At 52.6% G+C, this 21,764-nt stretch overlaps 1 protein-coding gene across 1 annotated transcript in view; it reads right to left on the bottom strand.

Annotated features, from left to right (window-relative positions):
- CCND2 (cyclin D2) overlaps positions 1–21,292 on the bottom strand; it is a 28,820-nt gene extending 7,528 nt beyond the window's left edge. The window contains exons 1-4 of the mRNA XM_024569423.3: positions 20,817–21,292; positions 18,809–19,024; positions 16,071–16,230; positions 7,241–7,389 (exon numbers count right to left, since the gene is read on the bottom strand). Coding sequence (XP_024425191.1) covers positions 7,241–7,389; positions 16,071–16,230; positions 18,809–19,024; positions 20,817–21,011 — 720 coding nt within the window. The 5' untranslated portion in view covers positions 21,012–21,292. The remainder of the gene's footprint in view (positions 1–7,240; positions 7,390–16,070; positions 16,231–18,808; positions 19,025–20,816) is intronic.
- Between the last annotated feature and the right edge of the window lie 472 nt (positions 21,293–21,764).

Below are 21,764 nucleotides of genomic sequence, written 5' to 3'. Positions count from 1 at the left end.
CATGCCTCACCAGAAACGCCGGGCCACAGAACTGAAGCTAGCATCACTTCTCTCCCCCCACCCGTTTTCTTCCTTCCAGAGAACAATGAATTGAATCCAGGCAGTTACTACGTGATGCCCCTTCTACTGTAGAGGTATCTCAGGAGCCACTGAAGTTATGTTTAAAATTTTGTTTTCAGGAGGCAGAAGGAATGAATCAGAACTCTTCCAAACCAAAGACAGTAATTGTGGCCTCCATGGAAGACAAATCCCACCCAAAGCATCCAGCATGAAACAGCTTTTGTTATCTAAAAAGGCAGGCAGGATTCTAGCTGATTGAGGGATCGTGTGTGCATGCACACACGTATGTATGTTGTGTATATGGACAGACAACAGCTCTGAACCATTAAATTAAAAAAGGAATGTCAGTTAGGTGTCAGCAAAGAGATCGCTTTGGAGGCCTTCACTCAGCACAGCCACTTGGTGAAGACTTCCTGCTATGCAGTTGCTGTGGAAGACCTTGCCTCCCCACAAGACACCTTGTGCCTCCCAGCCAATCCTGTCTGGTTTTCCTGCCTCAGAGGCTGCATCTTGCCCCCATGGAGAGGTCATCCAGTCCACATACCCCTTACACCAATAATAGGACCACAGCGTTGGCCACAACAGCATCTGTAAGGTCAATGGTCTTCCAAATGGGGAAGACAGGGCTCCACAAAGCTAAAGAACTTGATCTGGGGCAATGTAGAGTCTTCTCTTTGAGCCACCAGTGTTCCTACTTTTCCTGGTACTGGCCTTCTCTTCCAGCAGACTGAGACCTTAAAGGAAAATGTCTGAGAAAATCCTACAGGGAGGGCTGGGATATTTGGCAGTCAGTCACTTCTACTGGACTTTCAGAGCCCTGGGAGTTCAATACACCCCCTGCCTCAAGTGTCACATCTCTGTAAACTCCAGCCACAAACCCGTGCTCAGAATTTTCTAAATAAAATGAAAAAAAGATTTCATACAAAACATACACGTCAGTCCCTTTTTATTCTCAATCTAATCAATATTGATTTGGGCCAGCTCTTGATCTTTGATCCTCTTACTTGAAGGGAAAAATAATGACTAAAGCAGTTACCCCAGAAATGGGGGACCCGGAGTGCCATTCCCTGGTCTCTTCTAGACTCATCCATGACAGAGCAGGGAGATCAGCTCTCTGGGGTCAATCACGTCTTCCTTCCTGGAAAGCTCTCTGCCTCTGTAGGTTCCAATTCTTCACAATGGCTCGGCCATTATCAGCTCAAGCTTCAACTGCATGAATCTCTTGCTCTTAGCTACATGGGGAACTTAAGGGCAAAAGCCTGTCTTGAGTGAATGATGTTGAACGTCCTACTCTCAGATGGTGGAGAGAGGTATCAGCATCACCAGCATCCCCTTCCTTCAGACAGTGCTAACTCCCTCCCAGGACTTGCGAGGAGCAAGTGGAAGGAGAAACGGTGGTGCTGTTACCTGAAACTAGCACAGTCTGCCAACTGCACTCAGCAGCCCCTTCCTGCCTAAGGAGCTCCCCGTTTCCCAACCACAGGGCCCGGGACTGAGGCGGGGCAGACAGGGACCTGGAGGACAGGAGCCCCGCCTGGATCCGGCAGAGCTGCCTGTGCTAGGAAGTCAAGCTGAGAGGAGGCAATAGAAGGTAAGCCCAGTTGAAGAGCCTGAACAGGAAAGGAGGCAAAGCTGAGAAGAGCGGGGTAAAGTATTTCCAAAGGGCAGAATTATAAGATGACATACACAGATAACAGAATCTGAGAATTTGGGAGTCCAAAGGGCTTTTGGAGATTTGACAGCAAAATACCCTTAGTAAGCTACAAACTGAAGCCTGGCTTGCCCCTCAGTTACTAGTTAAAAGCTAAGACTGGCCTTAAAGAGGCAAGTCTCCCAGTTCAGACCTGTTTTTGTTATGTACCTCTTTTTCTTCTCAGCTCGGAGTAAAGACGCGTAGGCCTGAGAATCTCCAAGAAAAGAGGAGACCCAGCCCAAGTGGCTGGAGAAAACTTACAGCTTCCTCAATGAAAAGATGCTACGTGCATGTAAAGCGTAGCAGCTCTGAGACCTCTGCTTTCCATCAGCCTCCGAAAGCACCAGCCATTGTGTTACGATGCCCCAAATTAAGCTGATTAAAAGGAGAGCTATAATGCTCGTCTGTCAGCCTGGACAGGTGGCACTCCACAGCGCTGGAGGTCGGGCAAGCCTCCAAGTTCGATGATGATAGGCCCCCTCCTTGCCCGAGCCCCCAGCCCCGGAGCCCTGACAGCCGTGTTTGTGATCTCCAGCTCGTTACACGGGCCCCTGACTTCCTCTGCTTGCTGGCTCCAGCTCCGCGCCCTGCACCCTCCTCTGCCTCCATGAATGGGCCGACGGAACTCCTACCATTAGCCCTCAGTGTAACTGCATCACTCCATTGTCACCACACACGCACTGCACTCAACAGGGGGACAAAGAGCTGAATGAGCCCCAGACCCGCAGCCAACTCAGGCAGAGACAACTTAGGAAACTATCTCATTCTTCCTTTCTTCACAGGCTGTTTGGCTTATTTCCTTGCATACCAAATGAGGCCCACAGAAAAAATAAGGCAAGCGAGGGAAGCATCAGCCTCCAGTTCTACGTGCCCCCACCACCACCACCCCCCGCCGCCCCTGCCCCACAGCTTCCTTTCCAGCAACTCTTCACAAGGTTCTTGACCACAGGCCCTGTGCGGTCCACAGGGGACAGTCTCAGTAAGATGGGCCTTTAGGACAAGCTGTACCGTGAGGTGTGGGGGCTTTGAGGTAAGGGGGGCCAAGACACAATGCTAGGGACCCTAGGAATAATGCTGTCAAAAGAGACACTTCTTCCACTTCACTGCGAACTGTTGTAATAGCTCACTGACAACCAGGACCCTAACTTGCCAGGACGACCCCAAGGAAGGGATAGCTCAGGGCCTTCTCTGGGCGACATTCAGAATGTGGCACAGAGAGTTTGATGTAACCCAGCTGCGAGAGGACAGATGTAATGCCCAGGTGACGAAAGTCCAGGTCTCTCTGTTAAATATCTTCCAGCAACTTCACGACGTCATCACGGCCTGTCGGTCTCAATTCTACTTTTTCATTAATTAGCAAGTCAGTGAAATCGTGTCATGTGAAAATGGAATGACTTGCTCTAAGATAAAGTCAGATAATCTTTCCAAGGACCCTGACGTATGATTAACATTAAGAAATAACATAGCTTTGGAAAAGACCTGGAGAGACCAAAGGATCAGAAACACACTTGATCGCCCTACCCCACCCTGCGCCAACCCTCTGTTCCCTCCCTTCCTTCCTTCCTTCCTTCCTTCCTTCCTTCCTTCCTTCCTCCCTCCCTCCCTCCCTCCTTCCTTCCCTCCCAGTCTTCAGCAGCATTCCCCAATGACTCTGCCAGGGGTGCTGGAGAAAGAGCAGAGTAAAAGCTGGGCCTTGTTCAAGAGGTTCCACAGACAAGTGCAGAGTGAGATAAACGCTGGCACAAGGCGTGAGTGCAATGCCCAGGGGACGGAAGAGGAACCCCGACTCTACTGGGGAAGCAGGGAAAGGTTCACGGGGACCCAGGGCAGCTGATCCCTCCTCCCACACTTACCACCCTTGGCAACGGAAGCCTGGTAGAGGTTCCCCCAAAAGCCAGAACTGTGTCTCTGGCTGGTGCCTGTTTTTAGCAACACTTATGAGTGGAAGGAAAAAGTACTTAAAATATACCACCCTCTGAGACTTTTATTCCCTGTAAAACTGTCAGGCTTCTCACTCAGCTTTCTGTTTGGAATGAAGCGTTCCGGTTTATTTTGGCAACCAGAGGGAGCAACAAAGACCAACTTTCTCAGAGCTGCATGGGTCCCTCCTATCAAAGCTCCCCACAGCGGGCTGGGGAGCCGTAGAAGCTCGTCTGGCTGTCTCAAACCAATCAAGGGGACCCCCTTTTCAACAGTCTGATCCCTGGCAATCCCTGCATAGCGAAGACTGTGAGCTCGAAGAGACCATAAATGACAAGGTGCCCGGGGCAGGCAGAGAGCTGCGGGATTCCAGGGTAAGATGCTGGCTCCTCCCGATTCCCATTCAGAGCCTGGAGCCAGGGGGGCGAACGCAGTCCTGCGTGCTTGACTCCCCTGTGGGAGAGCCCCACACAGACCTGTGGGCCTTCCACAGCCTGGCCCAAGGACACTGTGTGCATGGGTACTTGGACGTCTGTGTTTTATGTGACAAAATATGGGCCACATAAAAATTTACCATCTTAATCACTTGTCAGTATGCACCAGCACCAAGGGCATTCAGTCTGCCCTGCCAGCACCTGCGCGCCCTGCCCAGACCGAACCCCCACACCCGTCACCTGTGCCTCCCTGCACCCCCTCCCACCCCCGCTCCCAAGGCCCTGGTCACCGGTTGTCTGCTTTCTGTCTGTATGAATATGACCACTCTGGGAAGCTCCCATTATGTGGAATTATAAAATGGTCGTCTGTTTGTGTCTGGCTTATTTCTCTCAGCATGTTTTCAAGGCCCATCCATGTTGAAGCAGGTGTCAGAACTTCATTTCTTTTTAAGGCTGAGTAATATTACCGCACGTTCATGCCACATGTTGTTCCTCCATTCCGAGGGCATTTTCTATCGAGTTTAGGCAGCTGGGAAGCCTGCATTTTACATGTGGCCTGGTGAGTGCCTTCCTGAGTTGATTTCCTACTGTATAGTTCCTAACACATTATTCACCATCCATTCATTTGTGATCCGCATTTGTGATGGGTTTACATACTTTACTCCTGACTCTCCATACCATTGCTAAGTTCCTTGAAGGCAGGAACCTTATCTTTTATTTTCTATGCACCAGCCCCCCACCCCCCCACTTCTACGGTGGGCCCTGGGGCCCATGCCTTGTGCTCACAAAGCAATCGTCTGCAACACGCAGGCCTTCGAGAAACACTTCCAGACGTGGGTGGGGAGTGCGTGCGTGAGTGAAACACACCACTTCATAACTCACAAAATGGTAACAGAGCTCAGGAAGGAAAATTCACCTCCCACCAAAAGCTAAGGCATTCTAAATTCTAGCCCTTACATACTCCTTCACTCTGAGCTTCAGAGAACACAGGCTGATGGGTGGGAGGAGACTCGGCCCTGGAAGTGAGGCACACACAGATTGCCTGGCCCAAGGCTGCTCAAGCCTTTCCACTAAGAACTTTCCCAGCAGGAGGCTGAGCAGAGGTAAGCTTGGAACTTACTGACGGCTCAAATTGTTCTCTGATAAAAATGGCATGAACTTTAGATTCTACTAGGTGCATGCTTGTTTTTTTAATATTGAAGTGTTCAACCCCAGGCCCACCAGTGAGAAGAAGGCATGCCCACGCACCCCCAGTTCATAGCTGGGATTTACGGAACTCTGAGGGGTGGTGTGCGTTTCACCCACTCTGCAGCTGACTCAAGGGGACTGGCTACATCGTGCCCAAGAGGGGCAAGGCAGTTTCTGCAGAACGACTTGAGAGTCTGGTTCGCAGTCCTGAAAAGCAAGGCGTAGCCCAAGAGCCTCAGTGGCACCCCAAGAGTGACCTCTGTCCATTTGAAACCAATAAGGGGTGACAAAGAGAGGGATGGGAGAAGACTGGACACCCACCAGGTAGGGCAGGCAGGGGCGGAAGTATCTGAACGAGGCTACAGTGCCTGGGAGTCAAACTCTTGTCCCTGATGTTTTTGTCTCCGGAGGGTCGAGGGAGGGCTTGTCCTAAGCTGGTTGGGAGTCGTGTTGCAAGGCAGCTGTAATAGGAGGCATTCAGAAAAGGGAGGAAGTGCACCATTTCTATAACCCTTAAGTTCTGTCCAAGGTTTGCCTCCAGAGGACTCAAAAAGCTTTCTTCACCTGAAGCTGCACAGGAGGAGTCATTTCCATCTGTATTTTGGAAACCACGGTTCAAAGCCTGCATTTTGAAGCCAGCATTTTAAAAGCCTATCTGAGAACCGTTTCAGGAGGACCGACCCAGGTTTGCTCTTGCACACCCTCAACACCTCCCCACGTCGCTTCCTGGAGACGGTCAGAAATGCCAAGGCGGGTGGGTGAGAAAGCAGCAGCCTGAGGCTCTCTGAGGTTAACCTTCTGCTCAGCGTCCCTGGTGGAGGCACAGGCCACAGGCCTGTCAACCACATTATCCCTTAACTCAATATATTCCCACGGCATGACATTCAGAATCCCCCTGGAACACCCAGAGGGGCCATCACAAAGTTCCCCTGCATTCCTGAGCCTCGCCATGGTGACTCACAAGGGCCTTGGAGCTGACACCCCGCTCTCGAGGTGCCTTTAAACCAAAGGCCTTTTTCAAACAAAAAGATCCCAGAGCTGCAGCAAGGGCGGAGTGCAAAGTTCCCAGACCCCTGTCAGAGTTTCCAGGTTCTAGTTCCAGCTCTGCCACTGCCCCCAGCCCCGCCGCCCCACCTCCCAGGCTGGCTACCTCGCACCTCCCTGACCTCCTAGAGCCACCCTGGCTTGCTTGGACCTCCTGAGGACTGCAACTTCCTAGGCTGAAGAAGAGCTTCACTTGACCCTGGCCTGTCTCAAAACCTTTCTTCTGGTAAGGAGTTTCCAACTCTGACAACCAGAGTACAGCCTCTGGGCCTTCCACAGGGCACTCAGCATGGAAAATCTACATCTAATAATAGTTCCTTCCATTTGCACAGCACTGTATTCTTTTCACAAGGCTTTCTAATCCATTGCCACGTTGAACAGAAGGGTTGAGAGAGGCAGGCGGGGCTGAGGGGTTGGTCAAGGCTGACACCATTCTCATGGGGGTGGGGCGGGCTCTTGCATGTCCACCCCCTCCAGGACAGCAGATCCTTGCTCTGGTTGCCCCTTCTCCTCTCTGTGCCTTCCGGCCCTCGTGTGAGCAGACAGGACAGCTCCACACTGTGCAGCACAGGCAGCCCCACGTACACACATGGAAAGGAAGTGACGATTCAGACCTACTGGGAAGCCCATGCTATGGGCATGATGAAGGAAAATTTTAACCAGCCTGCCCTCCTCCTTGCATCTGTTTGCTAAGTTCTTTCCATGAACAGCACACAGGCCTTCGAAACCTTCAGAGGAGGCCTCACCTGCTGGATTTTGTACTTCCTCGGATGTGGATCTTACATAAAAGAAACCAGCAGCACCAAAAATACCTCTGACACACCATCATCCAACCAGCTGCCTCCTTCCCTGAGCTGAGAAAGGGGACGTGGTCAAAACTGAGAAGGTGGTCACCACCTACCACGTCGGTGTTGGTGATCTTGGCCAGCAGCTCCACCAGGGCATCGCCAGTGAGCGAGCTCACTTCCTCATCCTGCTGCAGCCCACAGATGGCAGCGCCCACACTTCCAGTCGCAATCATCGATGGCGGGTACATGGCGAACTTGAAATCTGCGAAAACAAGAGGCAGAAGATCAGGGCGTGCACAGGAAGAGCTGGGATCCAGGAGCTCCCCAGCCTGAAGATGCTCAGAAACAGAATGGGGTGGGTCAGCTGCACGAGCGACCCCAACCCTACGGGCCCTACCTCCCGAGACTTCCCTGCACAGGTCACCCTTCCTTTACTCTCCAACCCTCGGCACACAAATCACCTAAGATCAACCTTTGCACCCTCGTCAGATGGGTAAGTTGGTTTAGATTTTATGGCCCGAAGATCCCGTTTTCTTGCTGGGGGGAAAAAAGTGATTTGCTAAAGAAGTGCAAAATGAGGGTGTATCTGCAGGGCCCCAACCCCCTCTACTCCCATTTCTCCAAAAGCAAATACAGAGGATGTTCCTGTGCAGAGAGCTCAGCTGGGGAGCCTACACAGCTGTTTCCTATGAGTACTCCTCAAAAGGAGCTGGTGGCCAAGGTCGCCCCTGCTCTGTCCATTGAGGGGAGATAGTCCACACATTAGCCACGTAAGGTGCACACAGTTATTACCCTAATGTTGTGGAGGAGACACCTGACACTCGTGAGCATCTAAATGGCCCCTGGCCCCTCTGCCTGCCTTGTGTTGATGTGTTAAAGAGATTAGTTAGTTTGCTCACTCCTCCTAGTAACAGTCCTGGAGTGGAGCAAATCTTGCCCCGTGCGCTACCTCTAGTGTGAGCATCACTCCAGTGAATTTGCTGTAGGTGGGAGTGGGGTGGGGGTGTATAGATGGAAGACATGGGCTGCACTTCAACTTAGAGCATAAACATTAAGTTGAACCTTCACAAACAGTTCAAACTAGTATTTCCCCTTCTTCCCACACAATGCCAGATTATAATTCAGTCCACGGAAGCACTTTTACCAGTGACCACACTGTCCAGCACAAGTCAGTGGTGTTCTTAGGAACATGCCGGATCGCTGACCCGCACTCGCCTCCCTCCCGACCCTGCCCCATGAACACAGCAGGCTTGGCCATCTGACGGTCTTTCTCCTTGGCTTTCTTTCCTTAGCCCACTCACCATTTCCACCTCTTGAGGGACATACACTATGATGTTCTGCCCGAAACCTGCTGCCCACCAGCTCCTCCAGTGCCGTCTCCATCCCCATGGATGCTAACAAAGCCAAGCCCCTGCCTCCCGCTCTGCTGTAGGTCTCTTCCACATGGGGTCACAGGAGTGTTTCTCTGCCCAATAACCTCATTAGCTTCCCCCTGTGACATTCATAATGCAGAGGAGGAAGCCAGCCCATGGCCCTGGGCCCGCAGAGGCCTGGGTGGGAGCATCTGGCTGAGAAGGGCAGGAGGGTATCCCTTGCCTCCCTTTCCTTCACTCAGGCCTCAGACCAAGACGTACATCTCACATGTACCTATCTTTCTTGTCCCTATGCATGCAAAACTAACTCCTATTTACGGCAAATTAATTAACTTCTGGAAGCCAGGAGGTATACATAGGTGGTCCTGGGGTGCCGCAGGGCACTGGAGTTGCTCAGGACTGTAGCTTCCTCTTTTGCTAAGAAAACACAGAGGGGGAGTCCTAATGGTACTGTCCTCTATCCCCCAGAATCGGGGAGCACTGTGTGCGTGAAGACAGCTGCCTGCCGACAGCTCGGGGTAGCACAGACCGGACAGAGTCCTCCCAGGGTGAGAGGAGCTGCTAGAAGCCAGGCTGGCCGCTGTTCCACTGCCACCCTTTATGGCAGCAGACCAGTGTCCTCGGAGCCTGGAGCAGCTGCCCAGCTGGCCTGCTTCATCAGACAAGAAGTGACGTGGGCACTAAGAAGCCAGGTACAGATTGTGGGACCTTGAACCAGTCACTTCCTCACTCAGCCCCTGGAATCCCACGTGTCTGTTCCAGGGTGAGGTTAAAATCAGCCTTTCTTCTAACCTCCAGTTGCAACTCATTAGTGGGTCTTGAAATTCATTAGTGAGGCATGCCAGCATTTTCGGTTGTTGTTTAATGGAACAGAAGAGGATAGAAAGTATCAGGAAGTAGTGCATGTAGTAAGAGTAAATGCCATTTTGAGAAACTTTGTAACAGTCTGATGTATTTATGTGTTTCCTGAGTGGTGTTATAAAATGTCTTTCTTCCTTTATTGTTTAGGTCAAAAGTTTAAAGATCTTAGGCTAGCTAATCTCCCAGGCACCTTCCAGCTCTCATTTGCTTTTACTCAAGTATCTGGAATAAGAACTACTCCCAAGGAGAAAAGCAGGGAAGGGACAATGGACGACAGCATGGCTTCCACCAGCCACCAGTCACAAGGCATCTCGTTTGGCATGGCAACAAGGGCTGCCCCCAGGACCACCTCACATACACGCCCCTCTGCCGGTAGGGGAAAGAGCAGAGAAAAACACAAGATTAAATAATCTCAAGGGTCAAGTCCTTGCGATAGCTCTAGACAGCCAACGCCCACGCTCACCCAGCAAAGGTTCTACCTAACCCACTCAGCCATTCCTGGAAACCTTAAAACTTTGGCTGTGTAGCTGGACTGAGAAATGCCCATGATACCCACTTAAGGTGGGGGGAGGGGGGCAGAACAACATGCATGGGTGCTAATATCACAAGCCTTCATAAATATATAAATACATATATACACATGCATAGAGGTGAACTAGGAGCATACACAGAAAATGTATATGAATTTTGCTACTGTTAGTTTGGGGAAATAAAGTGTAAGTTTTCTTTTAGTATCATTTTACTTTTTAACAAGTAAAAATCTGTCAGTCTCTTGGTCAACAATTCCAAGAAGCTGTATCGTAGTACAGAAGACACACTCAGAGTGAGGCTGTCTCCACCCTCAGCTGCTCACCTAGAAAGGTGAGATATCTGTGACCCCCGAGATCCCTGCCTTCTCCTGAAGCAGAGAAGCAATGAACTGGCCAGTGACCCATTCTGACTGAGTTATTACAACGTGTCCCTCCCTGTTCCTGGCAACATGGATGGTTCCCCCAGCATGTTAAAACACAGTAATATGGCACAGCACAGTGCATTCCAAATGACCAGGTGTACACGTGGGTAACTTCTAAAGGAGCTTCTCAAAGAAAGGAGGCACTGAAGTGGATAGAAGCACTGGAGACTCCTAGGAGGATTTTCCAAGGAGATGGGTAGGATTTGGGCAGCAGAGCATGGAGCTCCAAGAACTGGAAGGTGGAATGCATGGAGGCTGATATCCTACAGCTGTGTGAAAACCGGCACGTTACCTGACCTCTCTGAGCCTTCGATTTCTCACCTGCAAATAAGGATAATAATTATACCCACCTCACAGGGTTGGTCTGCGGATTAACTAAACTAATCCGTGTAAACGCAGATCCTGGCTCACGGTAAGCTACCTGTCAGCCACTGTCACACCATCATCGTCCTCGCCACCCCTGTCCTTACCCCAGCGACCCCCTGTGGGGTTGTGATGGGCAGCTCCGACTGCTGGAGTATCTGTTCAGTGGGAGTGAGGAGGAGGGCACCCTGTACCCCCGGTCTGAGGGCCGGAGCTGAGTGAGCGCAGGCCACATAGGAAGACACAGGCTCTGCTACCTGGAGAATCTAACGCGCCTGCTTTTGATGGATCCTGGAAGTGATCCCAGAAGTGACCTCCTCAAGTCCTCAGTGACTCCTGCTGGTTTGTCAGGAGCTGAGGCCCCACAGGGGAACAGAAAGAGGTCATGGGCATACAACAAGTGAAAGACAAAAGGTGGTGACTCTCCTCCCAGTACAGTCCATGCTCATTCAGGTGTGCTTCATCCAAAGCCAAGGAATGAGGCCCACACACAAGCCTCTGCCTCTGGCACAACCTCCCCCGTGCTAGTGAGGTGGTGGGGGCAAGGGGCGCACCTGAGGGGAACCCAGCTCTGCAGAGAATGCAGGCAGCTCTGACGCCGTCCACACTTGTTCATCCACATGGGAGGGATAGTGAAATATTAGTAACAATGTAAAATTCATCTATTGTGAAACATCTTCATTGATACCACTGAGTCAATGAAATCTTGAGAGGTTAACTGACTTGTCTAATGTCTTATGCTGCGCCTGGGGTTAAAGCCAGGACTTTTGGACTCTGGACCTAGTGCTCTTTTTAACTTACCAGAAGGCGAATACTCCTCAAGGTCACCTCCCACATCCCACTGGGGAATACAGGGTCCTCTTTCCTATCAGAGGTGGAAGAAAAGCCCAGAAGAGCGAGCGAGACCTGGCTCAAGGGTGAGAGGGGTGGGCACTAGTCCCAGCCACAGCACCGGCAAGCTGTGCGACCCGGCACAAGCGGTGTAACCACCCAAGGACACCACAGGACCTCCACGGGCCCACTGGGTTCCTGCATCGGGGCAAGGGCAGTGGGACCTGCACATGTTTGTCGGCTTGGTATTTGTACTTCTTGTTAAGATTTCACTGAAAAAAAAAAGAGTTAGGAGCTAAACAGGTTTAAAACCATGGATTCTATGGCCTTGCGGGTAAATTTAGCGCAGATGGTTTTGACTCTGGTGGCCAAGTCCTTGAAGTGCAAGAACAACTGCTTTGCTTCTGCTCACCACTAGAGGGCGAGAGGCCGAAGGGCCCAAGAAAAAGAGAATGGACCCATTCAGGCATTTATCTGTCTCTACCCGCTTCTCCAACCCGCAGTCAGGTGGAAGTTTAAAAGGCCAGAACTCAGGTTGCTCCTGGGCCAACGAATGACGCTGGCAGCACGCACCTCGCCTGCCACCCCCAGAATAGCACACCCTGTCCTTGTGTGGCAGGGCTGCTGTGACTAACGAATGCCAATTTAACTCCACAGGCCTCGGTGTGAGGAAGAGGGGAGGGAGAGGCTGGAGGATGGCAAGCAGCCTGCTCACTCATCTGACAGCCGGATGGGAAGTGAGATAGCCCACCTTACACTGCCTGTCCCCACGGAGAGGGTGGGGCACTTACAGAACCAAGACTCTGGGTTCTTCCCAGTTCAACTGGCCACTTCCCCTCGGCCCCATGACCTTTCGGCTGTGGAGGCAGCCGGAGACTCACGGCTGGAAAGGCGGTTTCAATTCTTTCTTCCTGGCAACCAGGAAGGCAAGCCTCCTTCTGGATCAGAGGCCAGGTCACTGACCCTCTCCGGGCCTCCACTGTCTTGCTGTAATTGTACCTGGTGATGCAAGGCCATGACACTGCTTTGGGCAAATCCAGGAGGGCTGGGAGAGCACACGGTCACCACTGTCACAGGGGCTCAGGCCTTGAGGAGGGGGCCTGGAGGGGGGCTCTCCTGTGTTGGCACAAATAGCCTAGCAGCACATCTTGAGGAGATGTGGGGTGTCACGGGTAGGGAGGCTAAATATCTCCTTCCCGCCCCCCCGCAGCAACATCAAACTCAATGCCACTGGCTCTTCTAGACTAACTGGAATCATCTGTTGAGCATGAGTTCATGCCTCAAGAAATCTCCTGTCGCGGCCGGGTAGCCTCAGCTGGTTGGTACATTGTCCCATACACCAAAAGGCTGTGGGTTTGATTCTCAGTCAGGGTGCATATGGGAGGCAACCCATCGATGTTATATTCCCTCACACCGATATTTCTCTGTCTCTCCCTTCTCCTCTCTCTAAAATCAATAAACATAGCCTTCGGTGAGTATTTTTTTTAAAGAGAGAGAGAAACCTCCCAACCCGGGGGCTCTACCATGAGAGCTACAAGCAGGGGGATGCTGAGGCTCAGTCCTGCTTGCCCAGAATCAAAGCTGTAGGAAAGGGAATGTCCTTGCCTACATGTAGGAAACGGAAGGTGGAAGTTACAAAGGCCTCAGCCTCACCCCACTGCCTCCACTGCCCGGGACTGCTCAGAGAGAGCTACCAGGCAGTTTGAGGCAATCTCTCCTCCAGAAGCCATTTCGGGCTGAGCAGGGAAGGGAAGGAGGGCCCCTCCCTGTCTTACCACCATCAAGCCCTTCAGCCCCAAGAAGGAAGGCTGACTTTCTGCTACCCTTCCCGAGGCCCCTCAGTGCTCTCCGGCTCGGCTCTCTGTTCCCCTTTCACACACACATACGCTCCCCACAGACTGCACAACCACTGCCAGCTCTTTCACAACCAGCTTCTCCCTTAAACAAGCCACGCAGCCTGAGTAAGGCTGCCCCTCCTCCAGACCCTGGTGGGCCTCAGAAGAAGCAGGTGCTTCTTCAGCTCCATGACAGAAAACCCAGGATTGGGGGGAAAGAGGTGTGATGTATAAGCAGCAGGCCGGAGGAGCTCGGGGTCACCTACCTGTGGTTCTCTGTGACTCTGCGTCTGCTACTTACCAGTTGGTCCTAGGCACTCCCCCATCATCACACTCTGACCCCAGAATGCGAAGTCTCATCTGACTAAAGGGTGTTTCCTCCAAGAAAAGCAGCCCTTGGTTTTGTACTGTCTATCCGACTGCATAAACCTCCACATAGTGGGGATTCTGTATGATCTGCTCATTCACACCAACCCGAGGGCAGATCAGGGAAGGGGATAGGAACATCCTTTCTAGACTCGGGACACTACGGAGAAACTCCCTCTGCTCTGACCAGTCCCATACCTGGTGCTTAATACTTGGCACATGGTTTTCCATTTGGTGAGAGGTGTTCTTTTTCCTGTCCGTCCCCATCCCCCACCCAAAGCCAGCTCAAGCCTCCTGAAAGGCAATCTTCACAACTTCCTCTGCCTCCCCTCAGACTTCTGTCCTCAGTCCCTGAATCCCAGGCTCCCTACTCTGGCCCCAAAGTTGGCAGCCACCCCAAAGATCTGGGTAAGAAGGCCAGAAGTGGGGGATGGGATCCCCAATTTTGGAGAATGGGTCTTTACAGAACCTGGGCAGCTGCCCATGCCTGGGTTACTCCACCCACCAACCCTATCCCAATCAGAGATCAGAGAGGAGAGAGGGGAATGGGTGGAGAAAACCCAAAAGATTTGCCAGTCAAGAGACACGGCCAAAGCAGAGCTCTGGCTATCAACAGCTGGGCAGTGAGAGAGAATCAAGGGTCAGGGTCAGCTGTCCTAGGGCCAGAGAGAAAAGGACTGGTTGACCCTTCCCCACTACAGTGAATCATGGCACGGGAGGGGAGAGGAAAGGAACGGCCGGGCCTGGGGGTCAAAATGACAAGTCAATGAGACCTGACCTCTAGGGTCCAGGACAGACAGTAGAAGGGAGGAAGCAAGAGAATGGCTACTGTCTAAAAGCAGCAAGAGTCCACAGGGCCTCTGAAGAATGGCCCGCGGCTGCAGGAAGGGCAGCTGACTCTCCCACAAAGGGGCACAGGGTGCACACACCCACGAAGCCTGGTCTGGACCTGGAAGGACCAAAGGCGGCCAGTGAAAGGAAATCCTGAGCCCTGGAATCAAATGTGGGTAGCACGGAATCCTCCATTCAGGCCAGTGAAGACAGAGCACAGGATTCCCACTGGAATTGGATGAGGGCAGCTGGAAAAATAATCACATCCATCTCAGCTGGAACAGTGAAAATCGGACAGGCTGGCGTTTTCACAATTAGTACCACAACACATTGCCCTACACATTCCTCAGTTCACAAAGTACTTCTTGCAGATCCTCTTCTGATTTTCACGTCCCTAACCGCTCTGAAAAGGCTGCAGAATCATGAGCCTACCAGCAAGAAGCAGCTGAGGTTCAGAGAGGCTAAGCAGCCTGTCCGAGGGTCAGCAGCAAAGCCTGACCTTTTGACAGTGCACACTCAGCATACACGCTGCTGCACGTTGGAACACGTGTGCACACTCGGGAGTAGCATGTAACAACACACGAAAGAAGGTAACCCCCTGGAGTCCCCACCCACACCATTCATACTGCTCTCGGCAAACTGGAGCCGAACTCCCCTCCCGGCAAAACATCTGTCAGATCTTTACCTAACATTTCTGACTGTGAAAGTATTAATTCCTGACATCTTTCCCCTGAACGATTGAAGTCCCAGGTTCTCCCCCATGGCCACTACTGACAGGAAACCATACTGCCTTTAGTTTATTAGGAAAATGCAAAGCAAATGTGCCAGTAAGCACTATGTATCAATTGTGGAATCGACGTGGTGGGTGGAAAGGTTTTCACATGAAAAAGCCCGTTGCCGTTGCCACTGCCATATTAAAGCCACCACCGAAAAGTCAAAACAGCAGGACACGGGGGAGGGCATTGTAACTCAGCACTCAGGAAGTGAGTCCTTGCTGAAAGCCAGCCAGGTTCACACCCCCACCCCGCAGAGCTAGCAGCAGCCAGGAGGCCACAAATGCCCTATAGTCAAAGAGAATTCCTTTGGCCTCCCTTACCACTTATCAGGGCAGGCAATGTATTTATCTTGACAGTGTTCCTTTCACCTGTATTTGCCCCCACTCCCAAATTTCCTCTTGGGCTTATCTCCAAGCCATCCTTTTCCTCAAAAGATGAAAGATTTAAACACAACCAGAGAACAGTGTATATAATCTTCCAAGAGCACTTTAGACATCATAAAGAATATTTTAACAGGCACTATTTTTTTCCTTACCACACCTGTCCTCATAAACCATTTATGAGTTCAGTAGAGGAAAGTATGCCACCTCACATGAAGAAAAAACAGCCCAGGAATGAAACCTTGGACTCTAGACTACTCAGGACCACCCCTCCACTAATTCCCAAGCCCGGTGGGCCTCCCCCTGACCACTCCCCCACTCCCTCAAAGGGCTAACAGGGCTCTTCAACCAACCCCTTCCCCAGCCTGCTCCTACCGGTGGCACACAGAGCAATGAAGGTCTGTGCATGCTTGCGGATCAGGGGCAGCTTCTCACTGGGCTGGGGCAGCCTGCGCAGGATGGGCTCGATGAAGTCGTGAGGAGTGACTGCCGCCAGGTTCCACTTCAATTTCCCCAGCACCACCAGCTCCCACTCCTGGTGGGGAAGAGAGGAGAGAGGAGCATAAAACTCAGGGGCTGACCTGGTGTTGGGGCGACTGGCGGGTTGGGGATCCAGAGTTTTAATGATGCTCATTAGGACACTACTAGATTGGGAGGCCGCCCATTTGTCAAAGTGCCCCTAAAGCTTTGAAGTTGCTGACGGCTCTTCTTCTGCTTCAAATGTCAAGCTCCACTGAAAATAATGAGAGCCCAGGTAGCTGCTGCCAAGATTCTACTTTCTTCTGTTTCTTTTCCTCTCTGGCTGCCCCGCCCCCACCCAACCCTGACTCCCATGCACTGCCGTTGCCCGCCAGCCCGCCCAGAAAGTTGAACCTACAGTATGATGCTGCCAAGGTCACTGCAGCCCTTGGGGAGTAATTTATTGTATATGTCTCCATCACTGGATTAAGTCTTTTTAATCCTCATGGAAAAATGATGCACACAGATAAAGCTCAAAATAAGGTTCCTTGGCCCAAATCCTTGGCAACCAATTAGCTTACTTGTAGTTGGTGCCAAAAAAGTGCCATTTTCCTCTGCTGTTAAAACTTTCCCCTCGACACATACATGCGGAAACCTTGGGACAACGGTCTTCAGCCCCGGAGCACCCTTCTACCTCCATGTTTCAAAAGCCTTTGCCGCCGTGACTGAAGGCCCAGGACAGCCATTAGCAACCCTACTGTGCACCTGAAGGTGCTTGTCCAGGGTTGCAGTATCTCTCAGTGCAAATGCTGAGGGGCAACAGCACAACCTGCCTTCCCGAGGCCTTTCTCCAGTAGTAAAACGCCTTGCTTTTCTCCCTTATGGAGATACTTCCGGGGAATCGTGTCCAAAGGGAAACAAGCCAAAAAGAACACGTTGAAAATGTGTAACTCAAGGGAGAATGGGCCTACCAATTGATCATCCTCGGAAGCACGACAGGCAGAGAACCCAGCCTGCCATGCACTTTGTGCCCCCATCCCCTCAGCACACCGACTCCCTTCCATGTGCTGGGCCAGGGAGCAGAGCCCCAGGCCTGGGGTGGGCTCTGACTGACTGTGGGCCTGCGCTGACTCGCTTCCTTGGGCTCGGCTTTCTCAGCTGTACAATACGAGGATTCCTCCAGACCCCGACTTCTGGGGTAACGAAACGGGTGATGAAAAGGAATATTTGTTTGGAGCAGTACAAAGGAGCCTGGCTGATCCTGGAAAAAACTGGGGTGTCCTAGACAATTCAGTCCACCATCACATGGAAATAAATCAACCACACGGAAGATTAGTGTTCCCAGTCTCCCGTGAGAAAAGCAAACTGGTTCCCAATTTTAACAATTTTTTCTTTACCCACTGTAAAGTCTGCCTCAGCTTTGTGCAGTGTTGGGGTAAAACAAAATACCTGGTAGGCTGCTATACAACCGTGTCTTCTGAGACGTCTTGAAATTTCAGCCCTTCCTTTCTCACTGGAAAATGTGAGTAAAACCCACTCATCTTGTACCATTATTAAAGGAAGCAGATCTCCCAGAAGAAAGCACCTTTCTGGGCCTCTCGGACCAAACCAGAAGCAGCTGAAATCTGGCAGCGGTTCAAAGGTGAAGTCATTCAGGCCCCTCTACATTCTCGGCAATTCCTCCCCCACCCTTGCACATGTCTGCCACTAGATGGCAGCACAGCCCCAGAAAGGAAGGCCTCTCACAAAGACCTCGGTGCTTAGCAGCTAGTGGGCTCTGTGGACTTTGTGCAGGCCTTGCCAGTAAGGAGGGGGAAGGGGTTATGAGGGGGCCCTTTTTCTGAACAGTTTTGAGAAAGGTGTGCAGACCACTGAAGGTGGGCCACTTTACCATTCCACTGTCGCAACATGGATGTGTGAAGCTGCAGGGAAAAAGAGTTAGATTGGGTGGGGAATAGGTTTGCTGGCAGAAAACCAATCAAGACAGGAGCCCTGTGGTTGCAGTGGTCCCAGCCCCAGTGGAGCCAGGAACCCATGTCTCAGGTTCCTCCCGCCGAGGGCCACATTCTCACTGCTCAGAAGTCAGCGAGTTGATATTTAGTAAACAGCTACTATGTGCAAGTGTCTTGAGACTTCACAAGGACTTCGATGAGGCACTGCCTTTGAACGCCACGTTCTTAGGGGCACAACACAACACATCGCCATCATGTGAACACCCTGCCTCACGTGGGAAGTCGAGCTATTTTCTCGGATTGAAAAAACAGTGATTAAAAACTTGGAACTTTATTAAAGTATTCTCACGGTGTCCTGTGCCTCCCTTACACGCGCACACGCGCACACACACACACACACACACACCACTGCAGGTGAATCTCGGCAGCGCACGTCTCCCTGAGGATCTTCTTCGTGGATGTGGCCTCAGTGTTTAGCACCGTGTCTCTCTCTCTCTCTCTCTCACTCACACACACACACACACACACACACACACACCCTCTCCTGAAGAGAAATATCTCCCATAAGTGTGAACACTCCAGTGATGGGTAATTATTCTTCCTCCTAAGAATTTGTTTGGAGAACTGTGGGTAGAAGCGTAAGGGGCGAGGAAAAAGCTGGAAGGAGAAAGCTGGAAGAAGGAGAAAGGGGACAGTGGTTACCAGCAGTTCCTGAGGCTTGATGGAGTTGTCGGTGTAAATGCACAACTTCTCTGCCGTCAGGGGGATGGTCTCCTTGAGCTTGGAGGCCAGGAACATGCAGACAGCACCCAGGAGCTGAAGGTGGGTCTTAGGAGTCGGGACCCCAGCCAAGAAGCGGTCCAGGTAATTCATGGCCAAAGGGAAGACCTCCTCCTCACACTTCTGTTCCTCACAGACCTACAATGTGGGAAAGAGTGGTAGGGAGGGGTTGGAAATAATATCGGGAAGAGAAAACATGAAAAAGCATAACGTATGGGAATTACAAAAACTATTTAATTTTTTGTGGATGGGGGAGGGGAGTAGATTATGTGATAAGAATAATAAAGATGAGGAAATCGGGGTGAATCTAAATAGCCCATCCGTGCTGGAGTGTCCCAGAAGCCTAAAAAAAAAGAGAAAAGGGTGAATTAAAGATTCAAAACGAGGAGGCAAAGAAGTGCGCAGCGGCGCCCGCAGCTCCACGCCGCCGCTCCCTTTGGCTCCTCACTTCTTCGCTCACTCTCACTCACTCACTCTCTTTTTTGGATTTCGTCATCTTTTCAAAAAATCAATAAAAATATTCTGGAGGCCCCGGGGGTCTTCTTCTTGGTCCCGGCCGGACCCCCAGACCCTACTCTATCATTCCCGACAATTGGAAAAAATGTCCCGGGGGGTCCCCGCGGTCCAGGCGCCGCTATCCGGGGGCTGGGTGGGGAGAGGTGGGGAAGGGAGGGGGAGGGCGGGGAGGAGGAAGAGCGCGGCCGCTGCGGCCGCCGGAGTCGGAGCAGGGGGGGGACGGTTTCAAAAAATAATTAAAAATCGAGGAAATATCCTAGAAAAGCCCTTTTGGCGTGAAAACCCCAAAGAGGCCCCAGGCTTCCCGAAACGGAGGTTTCGGGCGCCGGAAAGGTCTGCTTCGCGCCCCCTGGGGCTCTGGATCCCGAGGGGAAACTCGAAGGGGAGAGAGCCGCGGCGGGAGCGTCCGGCTGCGGCCCGCAAGGGCAGAAACCAGGGGGCTCGGGGACGAGCCGGGGGGAAGCCGAGGACCTGGGGGCCGCCGCGGAGAGACTGGGGGACCCTGATCTCTCCTTTAGGGGCGCCCTGGTGTCCCCCAACACACACCTCCTCCTCCCCTTCCTACCCCGCCCAAATCTCCGCACGGAGGCAACTGAATTCAAACTGTGAGTAACCACCGTGAGATGGGGGCCGGGGGAGAGGGGACCAGGAGAGGTGGCGCGGCGGCGGCAGCGGGGGGCGCGGGGGGCGGCGATGCTTTCTCGCCTTCCCGACCACAGTTTTGCAAAGCAACATGGCGAAAACACGGCAGGTCCGGGGCTGTGCATACGTGGGCACACGGCTTGCTCTCGGCAAAGAATTGGAGCCAGGGTAAAGAATTGCTTCTTTTGGGTTCCCCTAAAACACACGTTTTCTTCAGTGTGGCTTCCGGGGCTCCTAAATTCCCCTTTCCTCTCCTTCTCCCTGCTCCCTCCCCCTCCCCCCTTAAGTGCCAACGCGGAGTCGCGACCACATGCGGGGACCGGCCCTGGGGCTAGGACGAACGTGCTCTGGCCTTTAGGGGGGCTGCTTTTTGTATTTTTTCGGGGTCCTGACTTCACGGTCCTACTGCCTTCCGTACGGCACTGAAAGCAGCCGCGGTTCCGCAAGGGACAGGTCGGAATGGGGGTGGGAAGAAGCAGCAGCCACATGCAGGCACACGCGCGCGGGATGCTCCCCCACCCCCGCCCCAGGACAGCCTCGTTTCTCCCAGATTTTCCTCCTTCCTCCCCTCCCCCTCCCCCAGTTAATCTTGGGTCTTGCAAGGAGCAGAAATAAAGCCACGCGTCTCGCCAAAGGGCGCGGGGTAACCGCGAACACAGGAAAAGGGAGGCGCTCGCGGTGGCTGTCCCTCTCCCAGCTCTAGGGTCCCTGCGTCCGGGGCGGGGGCGAGAATGCGGGTGGGAACAGACAGAGCGTCTGTCTGCGGACCTACCTCCAGCATCCAGGTGGCCACCATCCTGCGCATGTAGGGCTGGATGTCCTTCTGCACGCATTTGAAATAGGAGCACTGGGGAAGGTAGCGCTCCTCGATGGTGAGCAAGTTCTGCAAAACGCGGTCGTCGTGGAGCAGGTTGCCGTCGGGCACGGCCCTGCGGACACGGTCCATCTCGCAGCACAGCAGCTCCATGGCCAGCGGGTGCCCACTCCGTCCCCTGCTTTCTTCGGACTGGAAAAGTTTTTTGGAGGGGGGAGGGGAAAGGGCTCCCCTTACCTCCTTCCTTTGGCTAATTGGGGCTTTTGGGGCAAAGTGAAGGGCAGATAGGGGAGCAGTGAGGAAAGAGACGGGCGGTGGGAGCGGAGAGCCGCGGGGTCCGCTGACTCTGCCTGCCCTCCCCTCCAAATAGTCTAGCTCTCCCCAGCTCGCTCTCCTCTTCTGCTCTGCGAGGCAGTGACGCAAACTGGATGGGCAGCTCTCCTCCCTCTAGCCGCGCTCCCCTCTCCGGTTCCTCCTCCCCTTCCCTCCCCTCACGTCCCTCCCCTCCTCCTTTCAATCTCTCCCTCCCTCCCTCCCTCTTTTCCCCTCTTGTTATTAAGGAGAACAGCAGCTGGCCCGACCTAACTTCAAACGCGGTCCCCCGCTCCCCACCCCCATCCCTCTCCTTGCTCTCCGAGGCCCTCTCCCTCCATCCAGGCCCGCATGCCAGGGGCCCCGGATAGGGAAACCCACAAAAAACACCGATTTCTACTCCCTTTAATTTCGCACACTGTAGATGCTTCATAGCAAAATACGACCCTCCAACATGGGCTTCTTCAAAATTCGTCCTGATACGCCTGCCCCTGTACTGAAGTGAAGGTCCTGGACTGACGGGCATTTTCCTTGAAGATGGGGTGGGCTCAACTTAGAAATAGATCCCGTAAGTGAGAAATAAGGAGTGCGACT

Source organism: Desmodus rotundus, chromosome 3, assembly GCF_022682495.2.
Source record: "Desmodus rotundus isolate HL8 chromosome 3, HLdesRot8A.1, whole genome shotgun sequence".
Lineage (NCBI taxonomy): Eukaryota > Metazoa > Chordata > Mammalia > Chiroptera > Phyllostomidae > Desmodus > Desmodus rotundus.
This window is presented reverse-complemented; position numbering and strand designations above follow the sequence as displayed.